Source organism: Alnus glutinosa, chromosome 8, assembly GCF_958979055.1.
Source record: "Alnus glutinosa chromosome 8, dhAlnGlut1.1, whole genome shotgun sequence".
NCBI classification, from domain to species: domain Eukaryota; kingdom Viridiplantae; phylum Streptophyta; class Magnoliopsida; order Fagales; family Betulaceae; genus Alnus; species Alnus glutinosa.
The window spans coordinates 16,849,442-16,875,436 of NC_084893.1; the positions used below are offsets into that span (position 1 = coordinate 16,849,442).

General features: G+C 41.3%; 1 protein-coding gene across 5 annotated transcripts; it reads right to left on the reverse strand.

Moving 5' to 3' along the window:
- Window positions 1-601: 601 nt before the first annotated feature.
- On the reverse strand, window positions 602-25,246 carry LOC133875400 (tricin synthase 1-like). Of its 5 annotated transcripts, none has more exons than XM_062313527.1 (10): window positions 25,113-25,246; window positions 24,208-24,526; window positions 24,000-24,065; window positions 23,726-23,809; window positions 2,841-2,966; window positions 2,446-2,513; window positions 2,091-2,166; window positions 1,419-1,484; window positions 1,265-1,342; window positions 602-1,177 (listed from the first exon to the last, which is right to left on the reverse strand). In XM_062313527.1, the coding sequence occupies exons 2-10, from the start codon at window positions 24,490-24,492 to the stop codon at window positions 1,136-1,138; spliced, it is 891 nt and encodes a 296-aa protein (XP_062169511.1). In that variant the 5' UTR covers window positions 24,493-24,526; window positions 25,113-25,246; the 3' UTR covers window positions 602-1,135. The 5 variants fall into 5 exon arrangements, 3 of the variants coding, with proteins under 3 accessions (XP_062169511.1, XP_062169510.1, XP_062169509.1); XM_062313526.1 differs by having other exon boundaries at window positions 2,097-2,166; window positions 24,000-24,053; window positions 24,148-24,526; XM_062313525.1 differs by having other exon boundaries at window positions 24,000-24,053; window positions 24,148-24,526.
- Between the last annotated feature and the right edge of the window lie 749 nt (window positions 25,247-25,995).

Consider the following 25,995-nt stretch of genomic DNA (forward strand, 5'->3'; position numbering starts at 1 on the left):
CCTCTGAAGTCACCCATGAATCTCGCCACATGAGGGGGGACATGGGGATGTAACACAGGAAAGAGAGGGATGGAGTTTCTCGCTTTCGGCATAGTGCTTGCCGGCAGAAGGCCCACAAGAGTTTCGAGCTTGAGAGAAGGGTCTGAGATTGTAAAATGATAAATCAAGTAGCACCTAGCATCATCACTTGATACATCCTCTTCACATAGAACTATTCCATTCAAACATTTGTAAACCATAAAATACTTATAGATTAGTATTCAACACAGGTATTCCGAGTACTTTCTAGTTTTGAAGTATGGATACTTTCTAGTTTTGAAGTATGGAGTAAGTAACATCACAATGGACAGAAATTTCTAACAAACTGGTTTGTAAGAAATATCCTACAACCCACATGTAAAAGTGACATATGTCTCTTGGCATGTGAGAATCACGTGTTGTTTTAATAGCATGTACTTCTCACATTGTTTTATAATAACATTAATAAAAAAACATGTGATTTTCACGTGTTTAAAGGACACATGTCACTCTTACATGTGGGTTGTAAGATATTTCCTGCAAACTGGTTTGTAAAAAATTTATGTCCCATCACAATAGTGCAAGTAAAACTGTCGATGCTATAAAATATAAAAGTATAACAACTGCCAGGAGGATGCAAGGATCTTCCCGCAGAGCCAAAATGATTGACAAAAAGAAAAAAAGAAAAAAATCCACAAGCATACAAACATCAAAAAAAATTTACATCGGGAAAACCAGCTCATAATCAACAACTCATCAACTGATTCTTCAATGCATATAGTTTTGTTTATGTTCAATAGATCATGAAGCTATCTATTTAAATTATATCTGCATCAGAATGATCTCATTTGCTGCTTAGAAGGAACATGACTTATATTTAGAGCATATGTCATAGGCCATTGTCAGCATCAGATTCAAACTTCAAGTTTTCCAGTCATCCTCAAAGTATATCTTCAGTCTTGCAGAAAGCTACACCAACTTAGGTCTCAAGATATAAGAGAGTATACTTGGAACGCATAACTGAATGACCAAAATGTGATTTATTCACTTGTGTACCAAATAAGTTTATTAAAACTTATTCATTGAATCAAGAATATCATCAGCTTTTGCTATGAGGTCATCTTTTTTGGCATATCGTCATGCCATCTCCAATAGGTACCTAGCACTCAAAAAAGATTAAGGTTATGGATCAATTGAAAGAGTCTTGCAGAACTTCTCAAAATATAGGCAGAAAATTCAGACCTACCATACTGATGTTTACACGCTTGTCCTCCAGTAGATGTTTATTGAAATTCCTAATGCTATCTGTCTTAACGTCATTTACCTGCTTAAAAGAAACTTTAAAAAAATCAAAATCATTTTGAATGGACAAGATTTATAAACAAAAGTCATTGATTCACCATTGTGTCAGCAACTTTTCCATGCCAAAGGACATTATCAATCACAATGAGACCCCCAACCCTCACCTACAAAAGGAAACTAACAACTAAGCAGGACAATGAATGAGCAAAATTGTCAAAAGAATCAAACAGGAAGGGTAAATGGATATGGAACATATTAAGCCCCCATTTGTTTTGGCATAAAATGGTTTTTGTTGGAAAATATTTTCAGCTGAAATCATTTTCTTGGAAATATTTTCAGCTGAAATCATTTTTCAAGAAAATGATTTCAGCTGAAAGTATTTTTGGCGTTTGGCTCGTATAGAGAATTCGCAAATATTTCTTATATTTTCATATAATCTGAGGAGTTGTGTATAGGCATGGAATTAAGAATTTTAGTGCCAAGGGGGGAGTGGGGGGAGGAAATTAATTTTTAAGGGTCTACCTCATAAAAAATAAATATTTTGGAGAGATTTTTAAATTTTTTTTTTTTTTTTTTTTGGGGGGGGGGGGCATCAGGCAAAAGTATAAACCATTTTACACTTCATGAATGCTATTTTCTTTGGTCAACTGAAAACATTTTTAGGTTGACCAATAATTTATGTTGCGCCAAACGCTCAAAAATATGGAAAACTTTTTCCATAAAATATTTAACGCCGAAACAAATGGAGCCTAAATGAATCTAATATTTACTCTAACCAGTTGAAGAAGCAGTTCAAAATATTCCCGATTCATCCTCTTCTCGGCATCAACAAATGCAAAATCAAAGCTGAGTAGAAAAGTAAATAGGTGCAAAATGTTAATTTGTTAATTTTTTCCTTCATAAATATGGAAGAAGAAAGCTCATTTTACAGTGAAAAATACAAAATCTTCACATAATATTTGGATTCAATTCTTAGTACAAAATTCCTATATTGTGGTTATTGCAATAAATAAATGCAGAAGAAGTGGGACCTACTATTGGTTTCCACTAGAGACCCTATAACCAAAAGAGAACATCTGTTTGAGAAAAATGCAGCGCCATTTTAAGACTGCTTACTACATTTACCTGCAAGCGTCACCTTTTAGAATCAGTGATTTTAGGGCATCAGCTGCAAGTCCATATTTAACATCCACCTAATGCAAATCAAGTGTTCCAGAGTATACAGAAATCATCAAAAGAAGTATGAGTATGTAAATGTGGGATAGATATACAGTCTACAAATCTCAAGCAAAACAAAGAGCGACTAGTTGATCTATAACTGGAGAAATATGATCAGATTGCACTAATTAAGAAATATTACAGGCTCCTACAGTTTAAATGATGCAAATTTAGTAGATATTCCTTACTACAAGCTGTATAAGCTACAGAGACAAACTCAATAAGCTACAGTCTCTATAACTGCAAGTATCAAGCATTTCATGATGCTAATAATATTCAAGATAAAAAGAGATAAATATAACCTTGTGCAAAACACCAGCTCGCTCATAATACTTCTTTGCAACCTCAAGAGACTTGGCATCTCTTTCGCAGGCAACTAAACGACCTGTTTCTGGAAGGACTAATGCAATAGCCAATGAGGAATATCCCTGAACAAATTAAAGCAAAATATATAATATTAAGATTTAAGACGGTAACTTGCTACTACATTAAATTTATATAAATAAAAAAAAGCTATCTACTGCATGAAAAAAATGAACCCCATAGTCAACCATTGAAAACAAAAAAGAAGCTTCACTCTGGGTACTCAGAAAACATGAAATCCAAAGCTAGAAGTTGTCAAGAATACTGTACAAGAAGGAGAAAGTAACAACAGTCAGAATATATTCATTACCTCACATTAACATACACATGCATGATATTCATGTGTTTCACTTATTAACAACTAAGATGAAGATAGGAAAACAAAAAAGAATGAACTCGACCAACCAGACAGTAGTATGATTTGGGAGGTCATTTAACCTAGATGACAAGGATTCTGATGCAATCAAATGGTAAAAAAACAAAGGAAAAGGAATATGAGCTACTTCGTGGGAGTCGTGACCTCCAAGACACCAAAAAGGTTTTAGGTTTGATAATAATTCAGCATGATCTTTATTCATTAGGGTTATACTTAAATAGAAGATGGCTAGGTCATAAGACATAACCATTAGGTCTAGCTGTCGTTACATCATGTAGGAAATCTAATTAGGAAAGAACAAAACTAGTGGAATACTATTCCTTATTAGCTATAACATATAGGGAAAGAAAATGTGGAGATACTACTCCTTATTCATTGCCGGCTTGGGGACTACAGTACTACCATGTAGCCCTAGGATTTTGACCGTATCCTCCCCCCTAACAACTTCCTTGTCCCCAAGGAAGAACTCCGGAAACTGAGCCATGACCATATCTTGATCTTCCCACGTAGCTTCTGCCGGTGAAAGGCCTTGCCAATGGATCAACAATTCTGTTTTCTTGTGCTTGATCTGAGTCTCCAATACTGCCTGTGGTGTGGGGGTTATTCTGCTGTCGTCTAGCACTTTCGGAAGATGCGGACAAGTGACGTGCTTGCTGCCAAGGTACCTCTTCAGCAGGCTGATGTGGAAGATTGGATGGATGCGGGAAACTTGCGGCAAGCCTTGTATGCAACGGGGCTGATTTTCTTGATAACTTGACATGGACCATAGAAGCGGGCTGCCAGCTTGGTGTTCTTGCGCATTATAGACTGAAACCTGTTGGTAGGGTTGCAACTTCAGGTATGCCCAGTCGCCTTCCTCGAGCTCCTCTTCTTGGTGTTTACCATCAAACAGCCGCTTCATACGTTCTTGGGCAGCATGGATGTTGTTCTTCAGCTCCTTCAACATTTGATCTCGCGCCATTAACTCCCTTCCTGCAGCTTCCACTCTAGCCGCACTTGGGAGATAAGTTAATAGCATAGGAGGATCCCTACCATAATATTATGCAATCAAATAGTAAAAGAACAAAGAAAAAGGATATGGGCTACTTCGAGAGAGCTGTGATCTCCAAGATACCAACAAAGGTTCTAGGTTTTCATAATATTCAGCATGATATTTTATTGACTAGGGTTACACTTATATAGAAGACGGCTAGGTCATAAGACATAACCATTAGGTCTAACCGTCATTACATCATGCAGGAAAATAACTAGGAAGGAAATAAACTAATGGAAAATACATTCCTTATTAGCTAAAACACTTAGGAAAATAATATATGGAGAATTATACTCCTTATTCCAACCGGCTGGGGGCTGCTTGGTGGCTACGCCATTGCCACCTAGCCCTAGGAAAATCTGAAAGCATCATTCCTCCCCCCTAACAACTTCCTTGTCCACAAGGAAGAGTTCCAATTTTGCAAAATTCACTCCCTGCCCTTCCAACCTTGGCTCCATCTCTTCTTCCTTCTTCCTATTCGGTTTCAGTTCCGGTTTTGTAAAAGTCACTCCTTGCTCTTCCAACCCGTGCTTCCTCTCTTCTTCTTTATCCTTCACATTCTGCTCCTGCATCTCCTTGTTGTTTTCGGCTGCTTCTGGATAGAGGGACATGAATTCTTTTGACCTGCACGACTTACCCTTAATGCTATGTAATATTATTGGTACCTTATCCCGCACAAACTGCATCTCTAAGGTCTCAAACCTCAAAATTCGCAACCATTGAGTGCCTAACACAACTTCATAATCTTCAAATGGCAGAATATAAAAGTCTATGGTAAAAGTCATGCCTTGCAATTCTACTGGAACTTGAACACACGTACCGAGGCTGTGAATCTTTTCCCCTGAGGCGATGGTCACGTCCATCCCTCCCTCCTCTGCAGGTTGTAATTTTAACATGCGGGCAAGGGATAAACTCATGAAATTATGAGTACTGCCCGAATCAATGAGTACTAAAAACTTTGACAATCTAATCCTCCCATAAGTCTTCATGGTTTTTGTGGGGTCCTTACCGGTAATGGCATGCAAGGAAATCTCCGGAGTGTCCTCCTTTGCATCTTGTGCTATCCCATTGCCATCTTCATCTTCTCTCAAGTATGCCTCAATCATGAACAACTTCTTGCAGCGATGCCCGGATCCATACTTGTCGTTGCACTTGAAACAAAGACCCTTCTCTGGCCTCTCCTTAAGTTCTTCCGGTGTTAACCTCTTGATGGAAAGCGGTGGCTGGCCCATGGTGCTCCGGGGAGTTAATGGTGGTCTCTGCATGTCCGAAGGAACGTTTTTTCCAAGAGCCATGTTATGGGCCTCATAGACCCTTGCTAGGCCGATGGCTGAAGTGAGAGTAAGGGGTCTTCCAGCAGTGATGTCCGCCTTGATTTCATCATTTAGGCCGCTTACAAAACAACTAACCAGCTGGCTTTGTGATAAATTTCCTATTTTTGAAAGTAGGGACTCGAATTTGGCTTGGTAGTCCCTTATACTTCATTCTTGCTGCAGTTTGGTTAGCTCTCCAAAGGGATCATAGAATTGGGTAGGCCGAAAACGAGCAAACACCCTTTCTTTGAATTCTGGCCAGCCTATCTCCCTCCCTTCCCATAGCAGAATTTGGAACCAAAGTTGGGCCTCTCCTTCTAGATGGAAATAAGCCAAAGCCACCTTGTCCTCCTCGTTGGTTCCTTGGAACCTGAAAAATTGCTCAGCCCTGCAAACCCAGCTGGTTGGGTCTTCTTCCCCATTGAACCGAGGAAAATCAAGCTTGACATGGCAGTACCTGAAAGCATGAGGCCTTTCTCCTGCTTGGAAATCTTCTCCATCTCCTACACGTGGTCTCCTCTGCTCGTTCTCCCCTGCTTCGCGTAGGTCCCGAGTGGCTATCATCTCAAAAGCTTCAGTAATCCGGGCCATAAGCTTCTGGTTTTCAGCTGTCAAGGTGTTCGCCGATTGCTCTAGCTTGCCCAGGCGTCCTTCCATAGCTTGTTGCTGGTTTTTCTGTGTGAATGAACGGATAGCCGGCCTTGCTTCAACCGAAAAATCTTGGTAGGCCTTGCTCTTGTTGCGGGAACAGCCTATGGTGAATAACTGGAATTCTTCTCGATTTTTTTTTTCCTGGTTTCTTTGAGGGAAACCGGGCCTCAAGGTTTAACAATTTCTTGTTAAAGAGAGGAACCTTGGCTCTGATACTACAAATTAAAAAAAAAAAAAAAAAAAAGGAACAAAGAAAAATGATATGGGCTACTTCGAGAGAGCCGTGATCTCCAATAGCTACTTTGAGGGAGCCATGACCTCCTAAGACACCAAAAAAGTTCTAGGTTTGTTAATATTCAGCATGATATTTTATTGATTAGGGTTACACTTATATAGAAGACGGCTAGGTCATAAGACATAACCATTAGGTTTAGCCGTCATTACATCATGCAGGAAAATAACTAGGAAGGAAATAAACTAGTGAAAAATACATTCCTTATTAGCTAAAACACTAAGGGAAATAATATATGGAGAATTATACTCCTTATTCCAGCCGGCTGGGGGCTACTTGGTGGCTACAACATTGCCACCTAGCCCTAGGAAAATCTGAATGTATCATAATACCACTGCAAAGGGCGTGTTTTTGATGGTGGAATGCCAGCTGGTGTTGTAGCTATACTCCGCCCAAGCTAACCATTTGCCCCATTGCTTCGGCTGATTGCTTGTAAAGCACCTCAAATACATCTCTAACGTATGATTCACCACCTCCATTTGCCCATCGGTTTAGGGGTGATAGATTGAACTGAAATTGAAAGAAGTCCCTTGTAACCTAAACAATTCTGTCTAAAATTGGCTACTGAATGCAGGGTTCCGGTCACACACTATGGACTTCGGCATCCCATGGAGCTTGAAGATATTCTAAAAAAAAAAACCTTGTGCTATGCCGGCTGTCGTGTAGGGATGGCTGATTGCTATGAAATGGGCAAACTTGCACAGCCAATCTCCCACCACAAAAATGGTTGTCTTCCCCCTCGAACTCAGCAAGCCATCGATGAAGTCCATAGATATATCTTCCCATATTTTTTCTGGAATAGGGAGCGGCTGCAGTAGTCCCCTTGGCGTGAGATTTTCATTCTTATGGTGTTGGCATACGTCACAATTCTTGATGAATTCTTTAACTCGACCCCTCATGCCTTTCCGATAGAAGTTGGCTTGGACTCTTTGGTAGGTTTTGTGATACCCCTCATGGAAGCTGCCATGTATTTTTTCCAGAATCGTAGTAAGAAGTGCTGAAGTTTCGGGTAGGTATATTTGGTCCTTATAGTACAAGAGACCATCCTAGAAATCCCAAGGGCCGAATGCTTCCCCTTCCCTAACCTTCTTTATGAATTCTTGAAGGGCTGCATCTTTCCCCACTTTGTCCTTGACAATTTCCAGCCAATTTGGAATCGAGCCCGACACAGCCACTAGCTTGGCTTGTTGTAAATTCTTCCCCTATTCCAGCCCTGAATTTTCATCCCTGTATTCCACAGAAAAATCAAATCCACGGCCAATAGCTCGGCTTGAGAGTGCATTGGCCACAATGTTTTCCTTACCTTGTATTCCACAGAAAAATCAAATCCCACTAACTAATACATCCATCTTTGCTGCGCGGTGGTAGAGATCTTTTGGGACCATAAATATTTAAGGCTGTGTTGATCGGATCTTACCACAAAGTGTCGCCCAAGGAGGTAGGGACGCCATTTCTAGACTGCCATCACCAAGGCTAACATCTCCTTCTCGTATGTAGACAGCAAGAGTTGTGTTCCCTGCAGTGCTTGGCTCAAAAAAGCTATGGGCGGCTCCTGATGTAAAACAGCCCCTATGCTCACTCCGCATGCGTTGCATTCCACCACAAACTCCTTAGAGAAATCGGGTAAGGCGAGGACCGGGGCTTTAGTCATTCCTTGCTTGAGGTTTTCAAAAGCAATCTCGGCTGTGGCCGTCCAAACAAAGTTGTTTTTCTTCAACATCCGGTTCAGCGGGGCTGCTATCTTCCCGTAATCCTGTATGAAGCGCCGGTAATACCCTGAGTCGCAAAAATCCACGCATGGCCTAAGGAGTTGCTAGTTTGGGCCATTCCTTCATTGCTTCTACCTTCTCGGGGTCAACCCCCACGTCTTCGGGGCAGATTACATGCCCCAAATAGTGTACTTCTTGCTATCCAAAACTGCACTTGGTCCTCTTGACATAGAGTTGCTGTTTTTCCAGCAAGTCCATCACAGTTTTCACGTGCTCCATGTGTTGTGCCCACTCACTACTATAGATTAAAATGTCGTCAAAGAAAACTAGTGAAGGTAAGCATGAAATACCTCATTCATGAGAGATTGGAAGGTGGAGGGAGCATTCGTCAAGCCGAACGGCATGACAAGGAACTCGTATTGCCCATGATGAGTGCGGAAGGCAGTCTTCTCAATGTCTTCCTCCGCTACCCGAACTTGGTGGTATCCCGAACTCAAGTCTAGCTTGGTGAAGTACTTGGCCCCATTAAGTTCATCCAAGAGTTCATCTATGACCGGTATCGGAAATTTATCCTTCACTGTAAGCTTGTTTAATTCCCAGTAGTTTACACACATTCGCCATGTTCCATCCCCTTTCTTGACTAGGAGTACCTGTGATGAATAGGGACTGTTGGAGGGCCGGATTATGCCCGTCCAGCATCTCTTTTGCTTGCTTTTTGATCTCCGTTTTTTGAAAAAATGGGTACCTGTATGGCTTAACACTGACCGGACCAGCTTCCTTTGGTAGTATAATGCGATGGTTGTGGCTGCATGGCGGGGGCAGCTCCCTGGGTTTTGCAAAAACTATGCCATACCCTTCCAACATTTGCTCCATCTCTTTTTCCTTCTCCTTCCCATTCTGCTTCAGTATCCCCTTGCAGTTTTCGGCTTCTGCTGGATGGAGAGACAGGAATTCTCTTGGCCGGCCAGACCTGTTCTTAATTCCATGTAATATTATGGGCTCCATATTCCACACAATCTGCATCTCTAAGGTCTCAAAATCCCAGCGTATGGGCCCCAAAATCTGTAACCATTGGGTGCCTAACACAACCCCATAACCCTCCAATTGCAGAATATAAAAATCTACCATAAAAATTCTGCCTTGCAACACTACAGGAATCTGAACACATTTTCCTGGGCTGCGTATCTTCTATCCTGAAGTGATCATCACGTCCACCCCTCCTCCCTCCTCAGCTGGTTGCAACTTCAACAAGTGGGCATGGGCTAGACTCATAAAGTTAGGATGCTGCCCGAATCAATGAGCGCTAGAAAAATGGATTGCCCAATCCTCCCATAGACCTTTATAGTCTCGGGTGCATCCTTTCCAGTAATGGCATGCAAGGAAATCTCGAGGGTGTCCTCCTCCTCCTCATCTTGTGTCATCGCGTCCCCATCTTCATCTTCTCTCAAGTAAGCTTCAATCATGAAAAGCTTTTTGCAATGATGCCCAGGATCGTACTTCTCATTTCCCTTGAAACATAGACCCTTCTCTTGCCTCTCCTTAAGTTCTTCCGATGTTAACCTCTTGATGGGAAGAGGTGGCTGACCCATAGTGCTTCGGGGGGTCAAGGGTGGTCTCCTTGTCTCTAAAGGGACATGCTTTTTTAGAGCCATGTTGCAGGCCTCATAGACCCTTGCTAGGCCGATGGCTGAAGTGAGAGTAAGGGGCCGTCCAACAGTGACATCCGCCTTGATTACCTTCTTTAAACTCTGGCCAGCCTATCTCCCTCCCTTCCCGTAGCAGTATTTGGAACCAAAGTTGGGCTTCTCCTTCTAGATGGAAAGAAGCCAATGCAACCTTGTCTTCTTCGGTGGTTCCTTGGAACCTGAAAAATTGTTCTGCCCTGCAAACCCAGCTGGTCGGATCTTCTTCCCCATTAAACTGGGGAAAGTCAAGCTTGACATGGCGATGGTCGAAGGTGTGACTTGTGAGACCTTTCTCCCTCCTAGGAATCTTCTCCATCTCCAGCACGTTGTCTCCCCTGTGAATTCTCCCTGTCTTCACGTCAGTTCCTGCCTTGGGTGGACAGCATCTCGAAGACTTCGGTAATTCTGGCCATGAGCTGTTGGTATCCCTCGGTTAAGGAATGCACCAACTGCTCCAAGCTGCCCATACATCCTTCCATGAATTGTTGCTGGTTCTCTGCGTGACTGAACGTGTACCCGGCCTTGCCTCGAGCGAAAAATCCTGGTAGGCCCTGCTCTTGTTACGAGAACGGCCTATGGTGACTATCTCAAATTCTCTCAATTTTTTTTCTGGTTTCGTTTGAGGGAAACCAGGCCTATAGGTTTAACAATTTCTTGTTAAAGAGAGGAACCCTAACTCTAATACCACTTGATTCAATCAAATAGTAAAAGAACAAAGAAAAAGGGATATGAGCTATTTCAAGGGAGCCGTGACCTCAAAGATACCAAAAAGGTTTTAGGTTTGATAATAATTCAGCATGATCTTATTCATTAGGGTTATACTTAAATAGAAGACGGTTAGGTCATAAGACATAACCATTAGGTCTAGCCGTCATTACATCATGCAGGAAATCTAACTATGAAAGAACAAAACTAGTGGAATACTATTCCTTATTAGCTATAACATTTAGGGAAAGAAAATATGGAGATACTACTCCTTATTCACTGCTGGCTTGGGGGCTACAGTACTGCCATGTAGCCCTAGGATTCTGACCGTACCAGATTCTTTGAATAATATTCCAAAAACAGTTTTTATTTTGCCAAAAAAAAAAGAAACAGACAGAAAGGGGTGGAAAGAAGAAAAAAATTAAGATAAGAGGGCTGAGTGGTGCAAGCCTGTTTCATAATGATGATGATGATAAAAATAACAATGACAACAATAATAATGAGAGGATGATAGACCTAGAAGACTAAGGAAGCCTAATCCAAAATATATGATGTTGGAAAAGGAGTAGTGTGAGTCTGTTGGGACTGTCAAGGGTGAGAAGTGCCAGGATGGAGGTGCAGTAAAAGTTGGTTGCTGCAGAATTGACGTGATGCAAAAAAAGTTGGTTGTTGCTGGAGTTTAATTCTATATAGGAGTCTGTTCGGATAAGTGTAGTAAGAGTCTTGGTATTAGTAGAGTTGGTTTAGAGCAAGTTCGGTCCAATAAGGAACCATACACGTATGGTTTAAATTTGTAGAAGATGGCTATAATGAAAGCAGAGAAATTTGCTAGCAAAACACTAAAGGTTTTACTCCTGCCGTAAGTGGAGTGCGCTGTTGTTTTATATTATTTGCAGTAATGATCTTGCGTTTTATCACAGGAGAAGGAATTACACAAGACAGAGCGAGTTGGAGCAAGCAGAAAAGCTCTTTAGATGATTTTAGTTCACCAGAATACACCACCTCCTTAACACATCCATGATTAAGCCTTTCAGTAGTCTTAATTTCTAACCTGAACATACAAGAAAAGATCTAACCTGATTCAAATACCTCCCAAAAGGAAAAGAAATCTCCTAAACTAAACACTGTTAACTCCCAAGAAAATTTTCCATAAGAGAAATATTCCAAATCCAAATTGGAAACCTTTCAAACTAAAACTTAAGCTAAGATGCAAGTTCCAAGATTGCAATTTAGTTACATGACCGCTTTTCTATTTAAGATAATTTATGACTATTTGTACTTAAATGGGCACCTCAGTCACTCTTGTTAATAAGCTTCAATCGTAAATTGTATTGGGCCTTGGCAAATTAGATGAAGTAAAACCAGTGAGTGAATAGGTGCAAAATACCCATGAAATGGGTTTGGGAGCTGTTTGCAAGGGCCAGTTTGATCCTTCTCCCTTGTGATCCTAGGATCCTATTCAGTTTAAGGCAAATCCAAACTTTGGGTCTCACCCATTGATGCAGAACAATTTTTTTAAAAGAAAAAAACTAAAAGGACGAGGTAGCAATCTGTCACATAGATTAGCGTCTCACTAATCTAAGTCAAGGGCTAGCAATGGCATCTCACCACTACAGTAATATTAAGAGGAGTCTCACCTCAAAGAATAACTAAGCAATTGTGAATCTTAATCTATCAGAAATAAAACGGATTACATCACTTTTATAGAGCTGGGCACTAGATTTATACTAAACTAGAAAAGATAAAAGTTGATAAAACAAATCAGAATAAACCCTAAGATGAGCATTATTCTAGAGAGGATTATATCTTTATCAATGAATTTTTAGTTTGATATATTTTGTACGAGTCAGGATTCAGCTATTACACTTTTTCAATTCTAAGCCACGTACAATCCGACATGCGACGATTCTTCCACTTGATAAAAACTTCTTGAACCCCCCACGCCTTGTAAACACAATGTCATAATTCAATGTATCTTCAATTTCTTCTCTTGGTTCCAACCCAGCAGCAATCTTCACAACTGGTTTTTCGGCTTCAGGCTCCTTCTGATGCCCATGATACGTTGACAAGTCTTCTATATAGAAGATAGGATTAATCTGAATTTCGGGTGGAAAGACAAGGAAGTAAGCTTTAGGACCCAAATGTTTTAGCACCTTAAATGGAGCAGTGTTCCTGGAATGTAACTTGTGGTAAGCACCTTTAGGAAATCTTTCTGGCTTCAATCAGACCATAACTAGATCACCTTCCTTGAACTCTGCAAATCTGTGGTGACAGTCAGCCCGCTGCTTGTAATTTGCGTTATGATTTTTCTTCGTATTTCTTCATCGTTTTCTTGCATGTGCCGAACAAAGTTTTCAGCACTTTCACTTGATTGAGCTGAACTAGGCAATGGGATCAAGTATATTAGTTTTCATGCCTTGAATCTGTAAACTTAATACAAAACTAGGAAAAGAGCCTTAAGCACTTGATGCTTAGGGTTTTGTATTGATCTATATTTATAAGGATTTACAAGTACATGTATGCCGTGTACACTGTCATTTACATAAGGTAAGAATCATTCTATTCTAGGAAGGTAGATATGGTAATATAGCCGTTGAGGTACAATAGGAAAGTTGCAAGAGAATAATGCTAGCTGTAGGTTTTATATGGAGAGAGTATCCGAGTGTGTGATTGTTGGAGAGGATTGCCTTGATTCACGGCTGATTGATCTAGGATTTGTGTGGCGGCTGCTAGGGTTTGTGTGTTGACCATTATATCCTTAACACCCCCCCGCAAACTGAGGGGAGGGACGACCGGAAGTTTGTCACGCAAGAAGCAGAAGCGATCGGCCGGGAGGCCTTTAGTGAAGATGTCGGCAAGCTGGTCAATGGTGGAGAGGTAGCGGAGCTGAATGTCTTTGTTGAGAACCTTGTCCCGGATAAAGTGGACATCAACTTCGATGTGCTTGGTGCGGGTATGAGAGACCGGATTGGAGGCAATAGCAAGAGCGCCGGAGTTATCACACCAAATTGTGGGAGGAGATGGCAAGGGAAGCTGTAATTCTTTGAAGAGCATGCGGAGCCAATAAAGGTCAGCAGTAGTGATAGCCATGGCACGGTACTCGGCTTCTGTGCTGGATCTGGAGACGACAGTTTGTTTCTTAGCGGACCAGGAGATGAGGTTGGAACCAAAGAAGATGCCATAGCCAGTGGTGGAGCGGCGATCGTCAGGGTTGCCAGCCCAATCGGAGTCACAGAAGCCGTGGAGGGTGAAGGAGCCTTTGGTATAATGGAGGCCAAAATCGAGGGTGCCTTTGAGGTAACGAAGAACTCTTTTAGCTGCTGTCCAGTGCACGGAGGTGGGAGCTTGCATGTGCTGGCAGAGTTGATTCACTGAATAGGCAATGTCCGGGCGCGTGAGAGTGGCATATTGGAGGGCCCCAACGAGTTGTCGATAATCAGAAGGGTTGGGAAGGGGTTCACCATCATTCTTGGACATCTTGGAACCAGAGAGGCAGGGGCTGCGGTATGGCTTGGAGTCAATCATGCCAGCACGGTGGAGAAGGTCCTGAATGTATTTGGATTGCCGGAGGTGTATGCCAGTAGAGTCCCGGGTGGTTTGAATGCCAAGGAAGTAGGAAAGAGAGCCAAGGTCCTTCATGGCAAAGTCAAGTTGGAGTTTGCCTATAACCGATTGCATGGAGGCGTTATTGTTACCTGTGATAATAATATCATCGACATACACTAAGAGAAAGATGTGAGATCTGTTAGTGTGAAAAGTAAAAAGAGAAGGATCAACATGAGAAGTAGAAAATCCAATTTCTAAGAGAGAAGTAGAGAGCCGGGTGAACCAAGCCCGGGGAGCTTGTTTGAGCCCATAGAGAGCTTTATGCAGCTTGCACACATAAGTAGGGAACTGAGGGTTTAGGAACCCTTGAGGCTGTTCCATAAAGACATCTTCATCAAGGTAGCCGTGAAGGAAAGCATTGGAGACATCCAGTTGTGTGATGTTCCAATCAAACTGAACGGCTAAGGCAATGAGTAACCGAATGGTGGGAGGTTTTATGACTGGGCTAAAGGTGTCATGGTAGTCAATTCCAGAAAGTTGATCAAAGCCTTTGGCGACGAGACGGGCTTTGTAACGGTCAATGCTGCCATCTTGTTTCTGTTTGAGCTTGTAGACCCATTTGTTGCGGACAACATGTTGGTGGGAATGGCGGGGACAAAGAGACCAAGTGTTGTTGGAGAGGAGTGCTTGGAATTCAGCAGTCATAGCAGCAACCCATTCAGGTTGGGATGCAGCTTGACGGTATGTTGAAGGTTCGGGTGGAAGGACGACAGAGGTATAGGTGAGTAGAGGATGTTTGATAGCATGAAATGTGGTGAAGTTAGGATAAGTTCGAGGTTTGGAGGATCCGGTTTGGGATCGGGTGATAGGACGGTTGCTAGGGGCTACTAGGTGGGTAGGGAGAGGAGGAGGGAAGATAATGGAGGGGAGAGGTGCAGGAGTGGGGGTGGGGGATGATGGTAGAGGTAGAGATGTAGGGGATGGAGATGCGGAGGGAGACAGGGGAGTGGAAGTGTAGTTTGTAGGGTCAGGAGGTGAGGATGTAGGTGAAGGGAGAGCAGTAGAAAGAGAAGACGGAATAGGGGAAGAGGGTAGGGGGAAAAGAGCAGCAGGTTGGAAGAAGACGGGAGTATTGGGGGCTGTAGTGATTTTACAGGACCCGTGAGAGAGAGATGGTGTTTTGGCTGGAAATTTGGTCTCATCGAAGACAACATTGCGGGAAAGGTATATTTTGTGAGAGTGAGGATCAAGACACCGGTAGCCACGTTGGTTGGCACCATAGCCGATAAATATGCAGGGCTTGCTTCTGAAGGATAGTTTATGAGCAGCATAGGGACGAAGCAGGGGATAACAGAGGCAACCAAAGGCACGGAGCAGTGTGTAGTCAGGTTCTTTATTGAAAAGTTTGAAGAAAGGGGAAGTGTTGTTTGTGACTGGTGAGGGCAGACGATTGATAAGAAAAATGGAGGTAAGGAAGGAGTCTACCCAGTATTTAGAGGGTAAACCGGATTGAGCAAGGAGGGTCAAGCCGGTTTCAACTATGTGTCTATGTTTTCTCTCAGCAATACCATTTTGCTGAGAGGTGTGTGGACATGTGAGTCGGTGAAAAATGCCATTTTGGTCCAAGAATTGTTTGAAGGTGGTGGAGGTATATTCTCCACCATTATCAGTTTGAAAATATTTAATAGTAGTGGAGAATAGATTTTCAACAAGTAATTTAAATTTAATAAAGCACTGAAAAACTTCACTTTTATTCATAATAGGATACAACCAAGTAAACCGGCTGTATTCATCAATAAACAAAACATAAAATTTGCATCCACTCAGTGATGGAACCGGAGAGGTCCATACATCGGAGTGGATTACTTCTAAAGGACTCGAAGAACTTCTAATGGACTCTGAAAACGGAAGTTGTTTAGACTTGCCAAGTTGACAACATTCACACACAATGGACTGATTGACTGAACCGAGAAGAGGAAGGTGCTGATGACGAAACAGATGCTGTAAAATAGAGAGAGAGGGGTGTCCCAATCGTTGATGCCAAACCATGTCAGTGGTTTTGACACCAAGGAGGGCAGTGAACCCGGATGCTTTATTCAAGGAGTGAGGGTGCAACCGGATGGGGTACAACCCATTTTCACTGGGTCCGTGGAGCAGAATTTTCCCTGTCAAATTGTCCTTCACAGTAAAATCAATATCAGTTAGAGCAAACCAGCATTTGTTGTCTTTACAGAATTTGTTAATAGAAAGTAAATTGGCAGAAGCAGCCGGGCAATGTAAAATTTGTGAGAGAAGAAGTTTAGAGGATGCAGAATTAGGGGATTGAACAATAGAAGAACCGGTGTTGTGAATAAGCAAACCTGTGCCATTACCGACGCCAACAGTTTCGGAGCCATCCAACGGTTGAGATTCTGTGAGGAGAGATGAGTCGGCTGTGATATGTGTGTTGGCACCGGAGTCGGCAAGCCATTCTTGATTAGTGAACTCTTCATTAGTCTGAGCAGTCATGGCAGCAAGTTGCATTAGTGGGTGACGGCCTTGGTAGGCGTAGTCCATGCGATGATAACAGTCTAGGGCACGGTGGCTGGTTTTGCCACAGATTTGGCAAGGAGAGCACTGACGCGGGGGCTAAGTAGCACCATTGGTGGGGTGATTGCCAAAAGAAGTATTGGGTGAGGGTGGAGTTGGATGTCTTGGGGAGTAGTGATTAGGAGGGGTTGACTGGCAGAATTGACCAGGGGGACGGGGGAAGGGTTTTGGTTTCCTGAAGTTGTTGGGGCTGGGACGAAAGTTGGGAGGAGGACTATGAAAATTGTTGGGTTGCTGAGGTGGTCGAAAGCGGTTGACATGAAGGGCAAAGGATCCTGCTTCAGGGTTAAGGGTTTGCTGCTGATTTTGAAGGAGAATTTCATGGCTCAACAATTCAGATTGGAAGTCATGAAAGGTGGTTTCACGATCACGTAAAGTAAAGGCAGTAACAAAAGAGTTGTAGATAGGATTAATACCATTGATAACATAGGAGATGAGATCATCATCTTCAACGGGTTTTCCCACTGCTGAAAGTTCGTCAGACCAAGTTTTGGCTTGGCTGAGGTATTCAGTGCAAGTTTTGTTCCCCTGCTGCAAGCGTTGTAACTGGCGCTTGAGATGGGAAATTCTGGACTTTGATTGTGCTGCAAACCGTGTTGCCAAACTGCTCCAGGCAAGCTGCGATGTTTTTAAACCGTACATCGAAGGTACCAATGGAGGAGCAAGAGAGCAGATAATAAGATTCAGCAGTTGCTGATCTCTTCGCAGCCATGAAACATAGGCTGGATTCGGAATTTCACCATTACCATCTGTATTGGTAATGAGTTTCGGGGGGCATGGATCTGATCCATCCAGTAGACCTTGGAGTTCATAACCACACAAGATAGGTTGAAATTGAGCAACCCATCCGAGATAATTAGGACCTTCTAATTTGATGCTTCCAAGTTGGGTGACATTGGGCATGAGATCTGAAGTAGTAGGAGCGGCGGCGGTAGGAGTGGCCATGGATGAGCGTTGGCTGTTGGTAGGCTCTGATACCATGTAAACTTAATACAAAACTAGGAAAAGAGCCTTAAGCACTTGATGCTTAGGGTTTTGTATTGATCTATATTTATAAGGATTTACAAGTACATGTATGCCATGTACACTGTCATTTACATAAGGTAAGAATCATTCTATTCTAGGAAGGTAGATATGGTAATATAGCCGTTGAGGTACAATAGGAAAGTTGCAAGAGAATAATGCTAGCTGTAGGTTTTATATGGAGAGAGTATCCGAGTGTGTGATTGTTGGAGAGGATTGCCTTGATTCACGGCTGATTGATCTAGGATTTGTGTGGCGGCTGCTAGGGTTTGTGTGTTGACCATTATATCCTTAACAGAATCCGGTCACCACCTCGAAGGGTGAATGTCCTGTTGAACAGTTAACAGAACTATTGTATGCAAATTTCAGCTTGTGGAAGGATAAGATCCCGATTAAAAATATGGTCTGCTACTAAATATCAGCGTAAATTTCCCAAACTCCATTTACAACTTTGGTTTGTCCGTGAGGATGAAAAGTGCTAGAGTACTTCAATTTTGTTTCCATTTTATCCCATAGCATCTTCCAAAAGTAGCTGACATTTGTCAAATACAATTGTCTTTGGCATTCCATGCAACTGTGACACCTTTTTAACAAACAAAGTTGCTATTCTTGATGTATCAAAAGCCTTGGAACATGGTATGAAAGAGCCATTTTGGAGAATTGATCAACCACCACAAAAATTGAATCATGACCTCGTAGTGTTTTGGGAAATTTTAAGATAAAATCCATACCTTCTCTTCTCAGGGTACATTAGGAAATAGGAACTGGAAGTGGGAAATACAACTCTGTATTCTGCTTCTGATCTTTCCCAAGATGACAATTACGACACAGCTTGAGGACTTTAGCAACATCTCTTCTCAAACTAGGCCAATAAAATCGGTCTTCCACAAGGGCAACAGTATTGGCAAGCCCCAAGTGCCCACCCAAGCCTCCAGTGTGCAGCTCCCATATTAGATGCTCATGTAATGAAGTTTCCGGTAAACAAAGGTGAGTTATATATAAAGAGATACCCCTCGTTGATAGTATGCTTTGGCTGCTTTGTGAACAGCCCAGATGATATATAAGCAAAAGTCTTGTCAAAATCTTCATTACCAGCATACTTTTGTTTGATTTCTTCAAAACCCATTAAGGAAACCGAACTCTAGTAAGCCAGACTTTTGGCTCAAGGCATCCACAACTCTTTTCTCAACTCCAGATTGATGTTTGAGTACAAAAGTGAATTGTCAAAGGGTGTCAACCCACCTTGCATGCCTTGCACTAATTTTCTTCTAAGAGTTTATGTATTTAAAGGATTCATGATCGGTTTAGAGGACAAACTCACAGTGAACTAGATAATGCTGCAAATACTTCAAGATTTGAACAACAGGGTAAAACTCAACATTATAAGTTGAATACCATTTCTTGGCATCATTAAGTTTTTCACAAAAAAAAAAAAAAAAAAATATGCAATAGGATGTCCTTGACTCAAGACACCACCTGTTCCAATATGAGAAGCATCACTTGGAACTTCAAATACTTTGTCAGAATCTGGAAGTCGTGAAACTGGGCCTTGGGTCATCTTCAACTCTTCAAACGCCTAAGTTGCCGCATTTGTCCAAATAAATGGACCAGATTTAGTACATTCAGTTATATGAGCCATAATGGAACTGAAATTCTGTATAAATTGACAATAGAATGTAGCCAACCTGTGGAAACTTCGAGCTTCATGGATATTTGCAGGAATTGGCCAGTCCAAGATAGCTTGAACCTTTCTGGGGTCAGCTTCAACTCCCCTTGTGGAAACAATAAATCCCAGAAAAATAACACATTGACTCAAGAAGGTACACTTCTTTAGGTTGGTGTAGAGCTTCTCGGCGCACAATACTCGCATCACTTGCCTGAGATGCTCCTTATGATCTTCACAATTTCGACTGTAAATGAGCCTTCAAAATATACGACAACAAATCTTCAAATGAAAGGACGGAGGACTTGAGTCATCATTCGCATAAATGTGCTAAGAGTGTTAGCTAACCTGAACAGCATGACTAACCACTCATATAATCCATCTTTAGTTTTGAATGTAATTTTCCAATAATCACAGGGACGAATCGGATCTAGTGATATCCACTTCATAGATTGATCATTGAAAAATAGTGGCTCCTACCATCATGTCAAGCATATCATCTAATCGTAGTATTGGAACCAATATTTGATGGTTATTTTTTTGATTGTCCGGCTATCAACGCACATCCTTTAGTTACTATTTTTTTCGACGTCAATAACGCAGGTACTGAGCATGGGCTAAGGCTTTCTCATATGAAGCCATTGTTGAGCAATCCCTTCACTTGTCCTTGCAGCTCTGCATGCTCATTGGGATTCATTATGTAAAAGTAGTTCCTGGTACAAGGTCAATGGCATGTTGAATATCACGCATGGGAAGCAACTCCTTAGGTAGTTCTTTTGGAATTCGGTCTAAGAAATCTGACAATATTTCTTAAACTTCAGGGGGAGGCTCCTTTCTTTGATCTTCTGAATCTTTTACAGCTCGAGCTATCAAGGTGTAAATGAGACCTTGGTCATGACTTTCTTCTTCAAAGTGTCATGATCAAAACCTTTGAATCTTTCTTTGGTTCAGTTTGTCCAAATTGTTGATCTCCGCTGGCTTCAACACTCTCTTTCACTCATTGTACATGAAAGAATAGGTATTCGAATAGCCATTATGGTGCTCCCTCCTAGAATAAAGCCAGTCTTCCCAGTAGAATATACACACCTTCATTGGAATAATATCACACCATACGGTGTCTTTGTAGTTCTTGCCTAATGAGAAAGAAACTAAACAACGGAGTCTCACCATTATCATGGTGTCATTTACCCAACAAACCTTGTAAGGGTTTGGGTGTTTCTCCACCTTTAGTCTTAGCTTGTCCGCAAGTTCCCAAGACATGACATTCATACCACTATCATTGTCAATGATTAGATTCATGGCTCAATCTCCATATTCCACACAGGTGTGAAAAATGTTAGTTCGTAGCCAATCTTCCTTTCCTTCTTCTTGTCTTTGTCCAGCCAGAATTCTTTGAAATACACAAATAGGCAAGGCCGATTCATCTAACTGATCTTCAGGAATATCATCTGGTTGTGGACATCCCAACTCTTGTTTCTTGCTCTTCCATGAACTCCCCTAGAACTATGATATCTTCATCACAAGTAAATGCATATTTTTGCAGCACTCATCATGACTTCTATCCATCTTGAGATGTGAATTGAGTACGCCTTTGCCTTAATGGTCTTCATAATCCATTGCTCCAGTGGGAACATAGCCTCAGTTGGGGAGAGTTGAACTTCTTTACTCGGATTGCCCCATTGCGAGTGACACGGCCAGAATTGTTTCCCACCTGGTGGTTAGTTCTTCAAATGGACAACCACTTGAACTGATTCTCGACTTTCAATGCCAATTGATAAGCTTCATCTACAATAACCAAGCGGGTGGTTAGCAGTTCTTTCCTGATTTCTGCTCAAAGGGCGGCTTTATAACATGCAACTGTTTCCGTTTCCATGACTTGGCTTTGGATGGTCAACTCAGGAAACTTGCTAGTGTGTCATCTATGGTTGAACTTACTTGACTGTGTAGCAGTAGTTCTTCAACTATATCTTTCTCAGAATCAACAGGCAAGCAATTCTCTTTTTAGTTTGAGTTTCATCTCTTCCCAGTCAATTATAGAAGGTTGCCCAAGGCGATGGAGTTGTTCTTTCATGCTGTGCCACCAAACACCAGCTTAGTTTTTTAGTTTCATCACAAATCATACCTTCCAGTCGTTTGACATACTAAACCATTTTTTTGATAAGTATTTTGACATACTAAACCATTCAAAGGAGTCGTCAAGGATAAGCCAATCTTGAAAGGCATGAGTATTCAACTTTCCGTAAAAATCTGGAAAATCAACATGCACTCTTTTTGTGGCATCATCAATTCATTCTTCACACCCGTTAATTTGGTCCAAGATATGCTGAAAGTCCAGCATTCCAAGTTGATATTTGCTTTGGTTGAATGGTGGAGCCTGTGATGTGTTGTTTCTCATTCTTGGAGGTGGTGCAGCTTGGTAGCGGACTTGTCTGGGTTGCGCTCTTGTACTTCCTTCAGCAACTTCTTCACCATCGGGTATCTCCTTGGCTAGCCCGCTTATCTGTTAAACATCTTCTACATTATCTGTTACTACTTCCGCATGTAATTCAGCATAGATGTGGTTCCACATAGTGTCTTATCTAATTAACGACCTCTAGCAAAAGACCATCTCTTTGTGCTTGCGAGAGTCTTCCTAATGTGTAAGATTTGCCACTCCGTGTGCTCATGATGCAAGGACGTAAATCAAAGATCAACCAAAGCTGATGAACATGCTTTGATACCAAAAATTGATCGAACAAATACAAAAACTAGCAAGAAGAGGTAGCCATCTCTCGCATAGATTAGCATCTCACTAGTCTATGTCATGGGCTAGTAGTGGCGTCTCACTGCTATTGTAATATTAACAGGAGTCTCACCTCAAAGAATAACTAAGCAATTGTGAATCTTAGTCCATCTAAAAAATAAAAGGATGACATCAGTTTTATAGAGCTCGGTACTAGATCCCTACTAAACTACTAAAAACAAAGGTTGATAGAACAAATCAGAATATGCCCTAAGATAAGCATTATTCTAGAAAGGATTCTATCTTTATCAACGAGTCCTAATCAAATTTAAATAACTATTGAAGCTGGAAGTGTAAAGAGAAGCTTTATCCGCATGCATCACCCATATATGTTCTCTACTTTTTTCTAATATCTTCCTTATTATCACTCTATAAACATAGAACAGGTTCACATACCAAATTGACTTGATATGATAGCGTTAGTCTGAGTGCATTAGGTAGTTACTGGAGATCTAGGTCAAAAGATTAGAGAAATGCTCTCCAAGGGTCCTATGGTGATCAGCTTCACATAGGATTCAAATAGCTTCAACTCAAAACTGTTCTTTGTTTGTCCAGTGGGTGAAACAGTAAATTTGTCTGGTGGTAACTGGTTTAGGATAGTGGTAGCTTGTTCACTGTATATGGAGGAAAATAAACTTGTTTTAAAGAATTCTATGCCACCAACCTTGATGGAATAACCAAAATTTTCATCAGCTTCTACTTCATTGTGAGATCGCAAGTGCTCTTTGGAATACTATCTTCAGCAGTATAGGGATGGTTTGGGTTAACCCTAGAAGGGTGTTAGATCTCTTTTCCTATTGGAGAGTGCAAGGGGTTAGATCTCAGCTTGATGCAGTCTGGAAGATGATTACAGCTTGCCTAATGTGGTGTCTATGGAGGGAAAGAAACTGTCGAAGTTTTAAGGACCATGAGAGGACCTTAGTGGAATTAAAGGATTTATTCTTTAAGATTCTCCTTCTTTGGGCTGCTGCCTCATATTGTAATTCTTCGAATTGTCATGCTTTTTTAGATCTCTTCTCCGCTACTTGCTAGGCTTCTCTCTTGTATACTTCCAGTGTACTTAGGTTGCGCTTTTACGCTTTTAAATGAATTTGCAATTACTTATTAAAAAAAAAATTGTGAGTAGTCCACGGTTCAAAAATGTTTGTTGTTTTTGGTAATGATTTTTTTTTTGGGTATATATAAGTGACCCACCAAACTAGAACGGCAAAAATACTTGCACTTATGCCATCATATGCAGTTCTAATTCAAATTCTTGAGCACCTGAAATGCAGACATTTCATCACATTTTGTTACATCACATTGAAGTGAACCTTTTCTTACATATGTATTAAGTAACAAACTAGGCAAGAGAATTTATAAATCAAAGGACTGGCAACAAATACTTGCATATCAGAATAAAAGCAGTGAGTAGTCTGTTGACCAGAAGAAGTTAAATTTCAGTGAGATGCACATACAGTATAAACACCAACTTCAATACACCGCTCTGCCCTAAGAATCTGCACAAGCATAGCAAGTAGCTGTGCCTGATCAGGAGACACCTATTAAGAGAACAATATGTTGTCAGCTTTAGTTAATACGTTGAGGAATTAAAACCATGACTTCAGACATTCCATACAAGATTAGATTGATAGAAAATAGTTCTTCTATGAATTCAATGCCTGGAAGATTGTAGAAGAAATGCGAGCAATGTCAACATAATATGCAAAGGAAGGAAGCAGTAACAAATACCTGCATCTGACTACCATGCATGGAAGCAGTCTCCTCTCGAAGTTGCCGTAGAATCTGACATGGAACCTCATAAAGAATCACAAAAGGAAAATATAGAAGTTATTATGAGTAAATATTAATGGAAAGAAATGGGAAAGAAGTTCACTACCTCCGGCTCTCGAACATTGGCAAGGATGTAGTCGTAAAGACGTGGAGTAACACTAATCACCTGCTTATTGCCGTATTTTTCATCGTCGACAACAACAATTGCATTGGCGGAGCACCTTCTTGTGGGCTGGTTTGACTTGCTGCTACATGCCCTTGTGCCAAAGCGACTACTGCACCTGTCAGAGGAGGCTTTGACTTCTAAAGAAGTAGCAAAAGTAGCAGTTGCTGTTGCACACACTGAATGGAAGTTCAGCATTAGTCTCGGAGATCTCCGTGGGAAAGCTACACCTCGATAGGCTAACATAGACCAACAACGATGAAGCACCAAGCCACTGCTGGTCGCCATTCATGAACTAAATTGGGTACAGCAACAGCTTGTACTACAGAACCGATATTTACAACAATAGAAATGGAAAAAATCAATAATTTGCATTGGCTAGTGCGCAGATTTTTGGTGCTGCATTAATATTGAAAAAACATATCGGATTCTGGGGTAGGCTTGGGACTTATCATCTCTATCTTCGAATCGATCAAAATTTGGATTTAATTCTGAATCGTTGAAAAAATTACAGAAAACAGCACTTAAGCCAAATCCCAAAAGAAAATGCGTATCAAATATTTTTCTTTCTCTTCGGAAATTATTCGAACACCTGGGTGGCACCATTCAAACGTAGCTGTTCCTTTCGATTGAAAGGTATATTCGAAAATTGAGATTATATTATTATTTGGCTATCAAATATAAACGAAAAGCACAAATTGGAAGATTGCTCTAGTTTTGAAGCTGTTCACAACAGACTACTCTTCGAAGAAGAGCTCAAAAGTAGCATATCAAAGAGGCAGGAAGTGTTGGTAAAACAAAGTGGCAGAAATAAATGTCTCTTCCAGTTCGGTAAATTGCAGTCTTCCACTCCACATTATTAGTGACATTCGTCTTAAGCTTATAAAACGTGGTTGAGAAGTCAATACCTCGGATGGAGCAACTTCTTTCTCGTTTTCTTTTCTGTTTTTCCCAATGAAAGCCGTGGAGTTGGAGAATGCCAGGTGTGCCCCCGAATCTTTCCTAGGCGCCTAGGCGGTGCCATTGACAAAAACTTTCTGCATGTGTTTCTTTTTTCTTTATTAACTAATTACAAAAAGAAAGTACTAGACATCTAAATATTTTTTTTCATAATTTCGTTCCAACATAATGTGTTACAATTTCATAAAATCTATCATTTTAGAAAGTGTACCACAATCGCATAGGATTGTGACACATCAGGTTGAAACCAAATTCTGAAAAAAAATGTTAGAATGTCTAGCATTTTTTTTAGAAAAATTATATTCAACTCATCCCAACCGATATCCTTTTTTAAAGATATTTTTAAATTATCATTTATACTTACTACAACAATTTTCAGTGTGATGCAAACTGCACGTTCTTCGATATTCTTCACGTCCCTTGAATTCACGAATGAACGAGGTTCCAGCTACCCTCCCCAACCTGGAGTATGTTCATGGGCTCCGATCCATCTACATGGTGTCGGACAAGGCGTTCCTCAGGCACAACTTCGACATTCCCTCGTCGATACATCTTCACTTTCCCGGCAAACTCTGGTGCTATCCTGTAACCTGGCTTCGTCGACGTTAGCTTTCACAAGCAAATGCTTCTCTCCGGTCTTCGCTTCCCTCTGCAGGACATCACCCAGAAGTTGCTCTGTTATCTTTGGCTGGCCATGTTCCAGATAATGCCAACGGGTGGAGGTACTTTCTTGCCACGTATCTGTTGTGGCCTGTGGGCGAAGATGAACCCCGGGCATCAAATGTCCATCCCGGAGTTTTTCTTCATTTACCGACCCGTCTTCAATAGGGG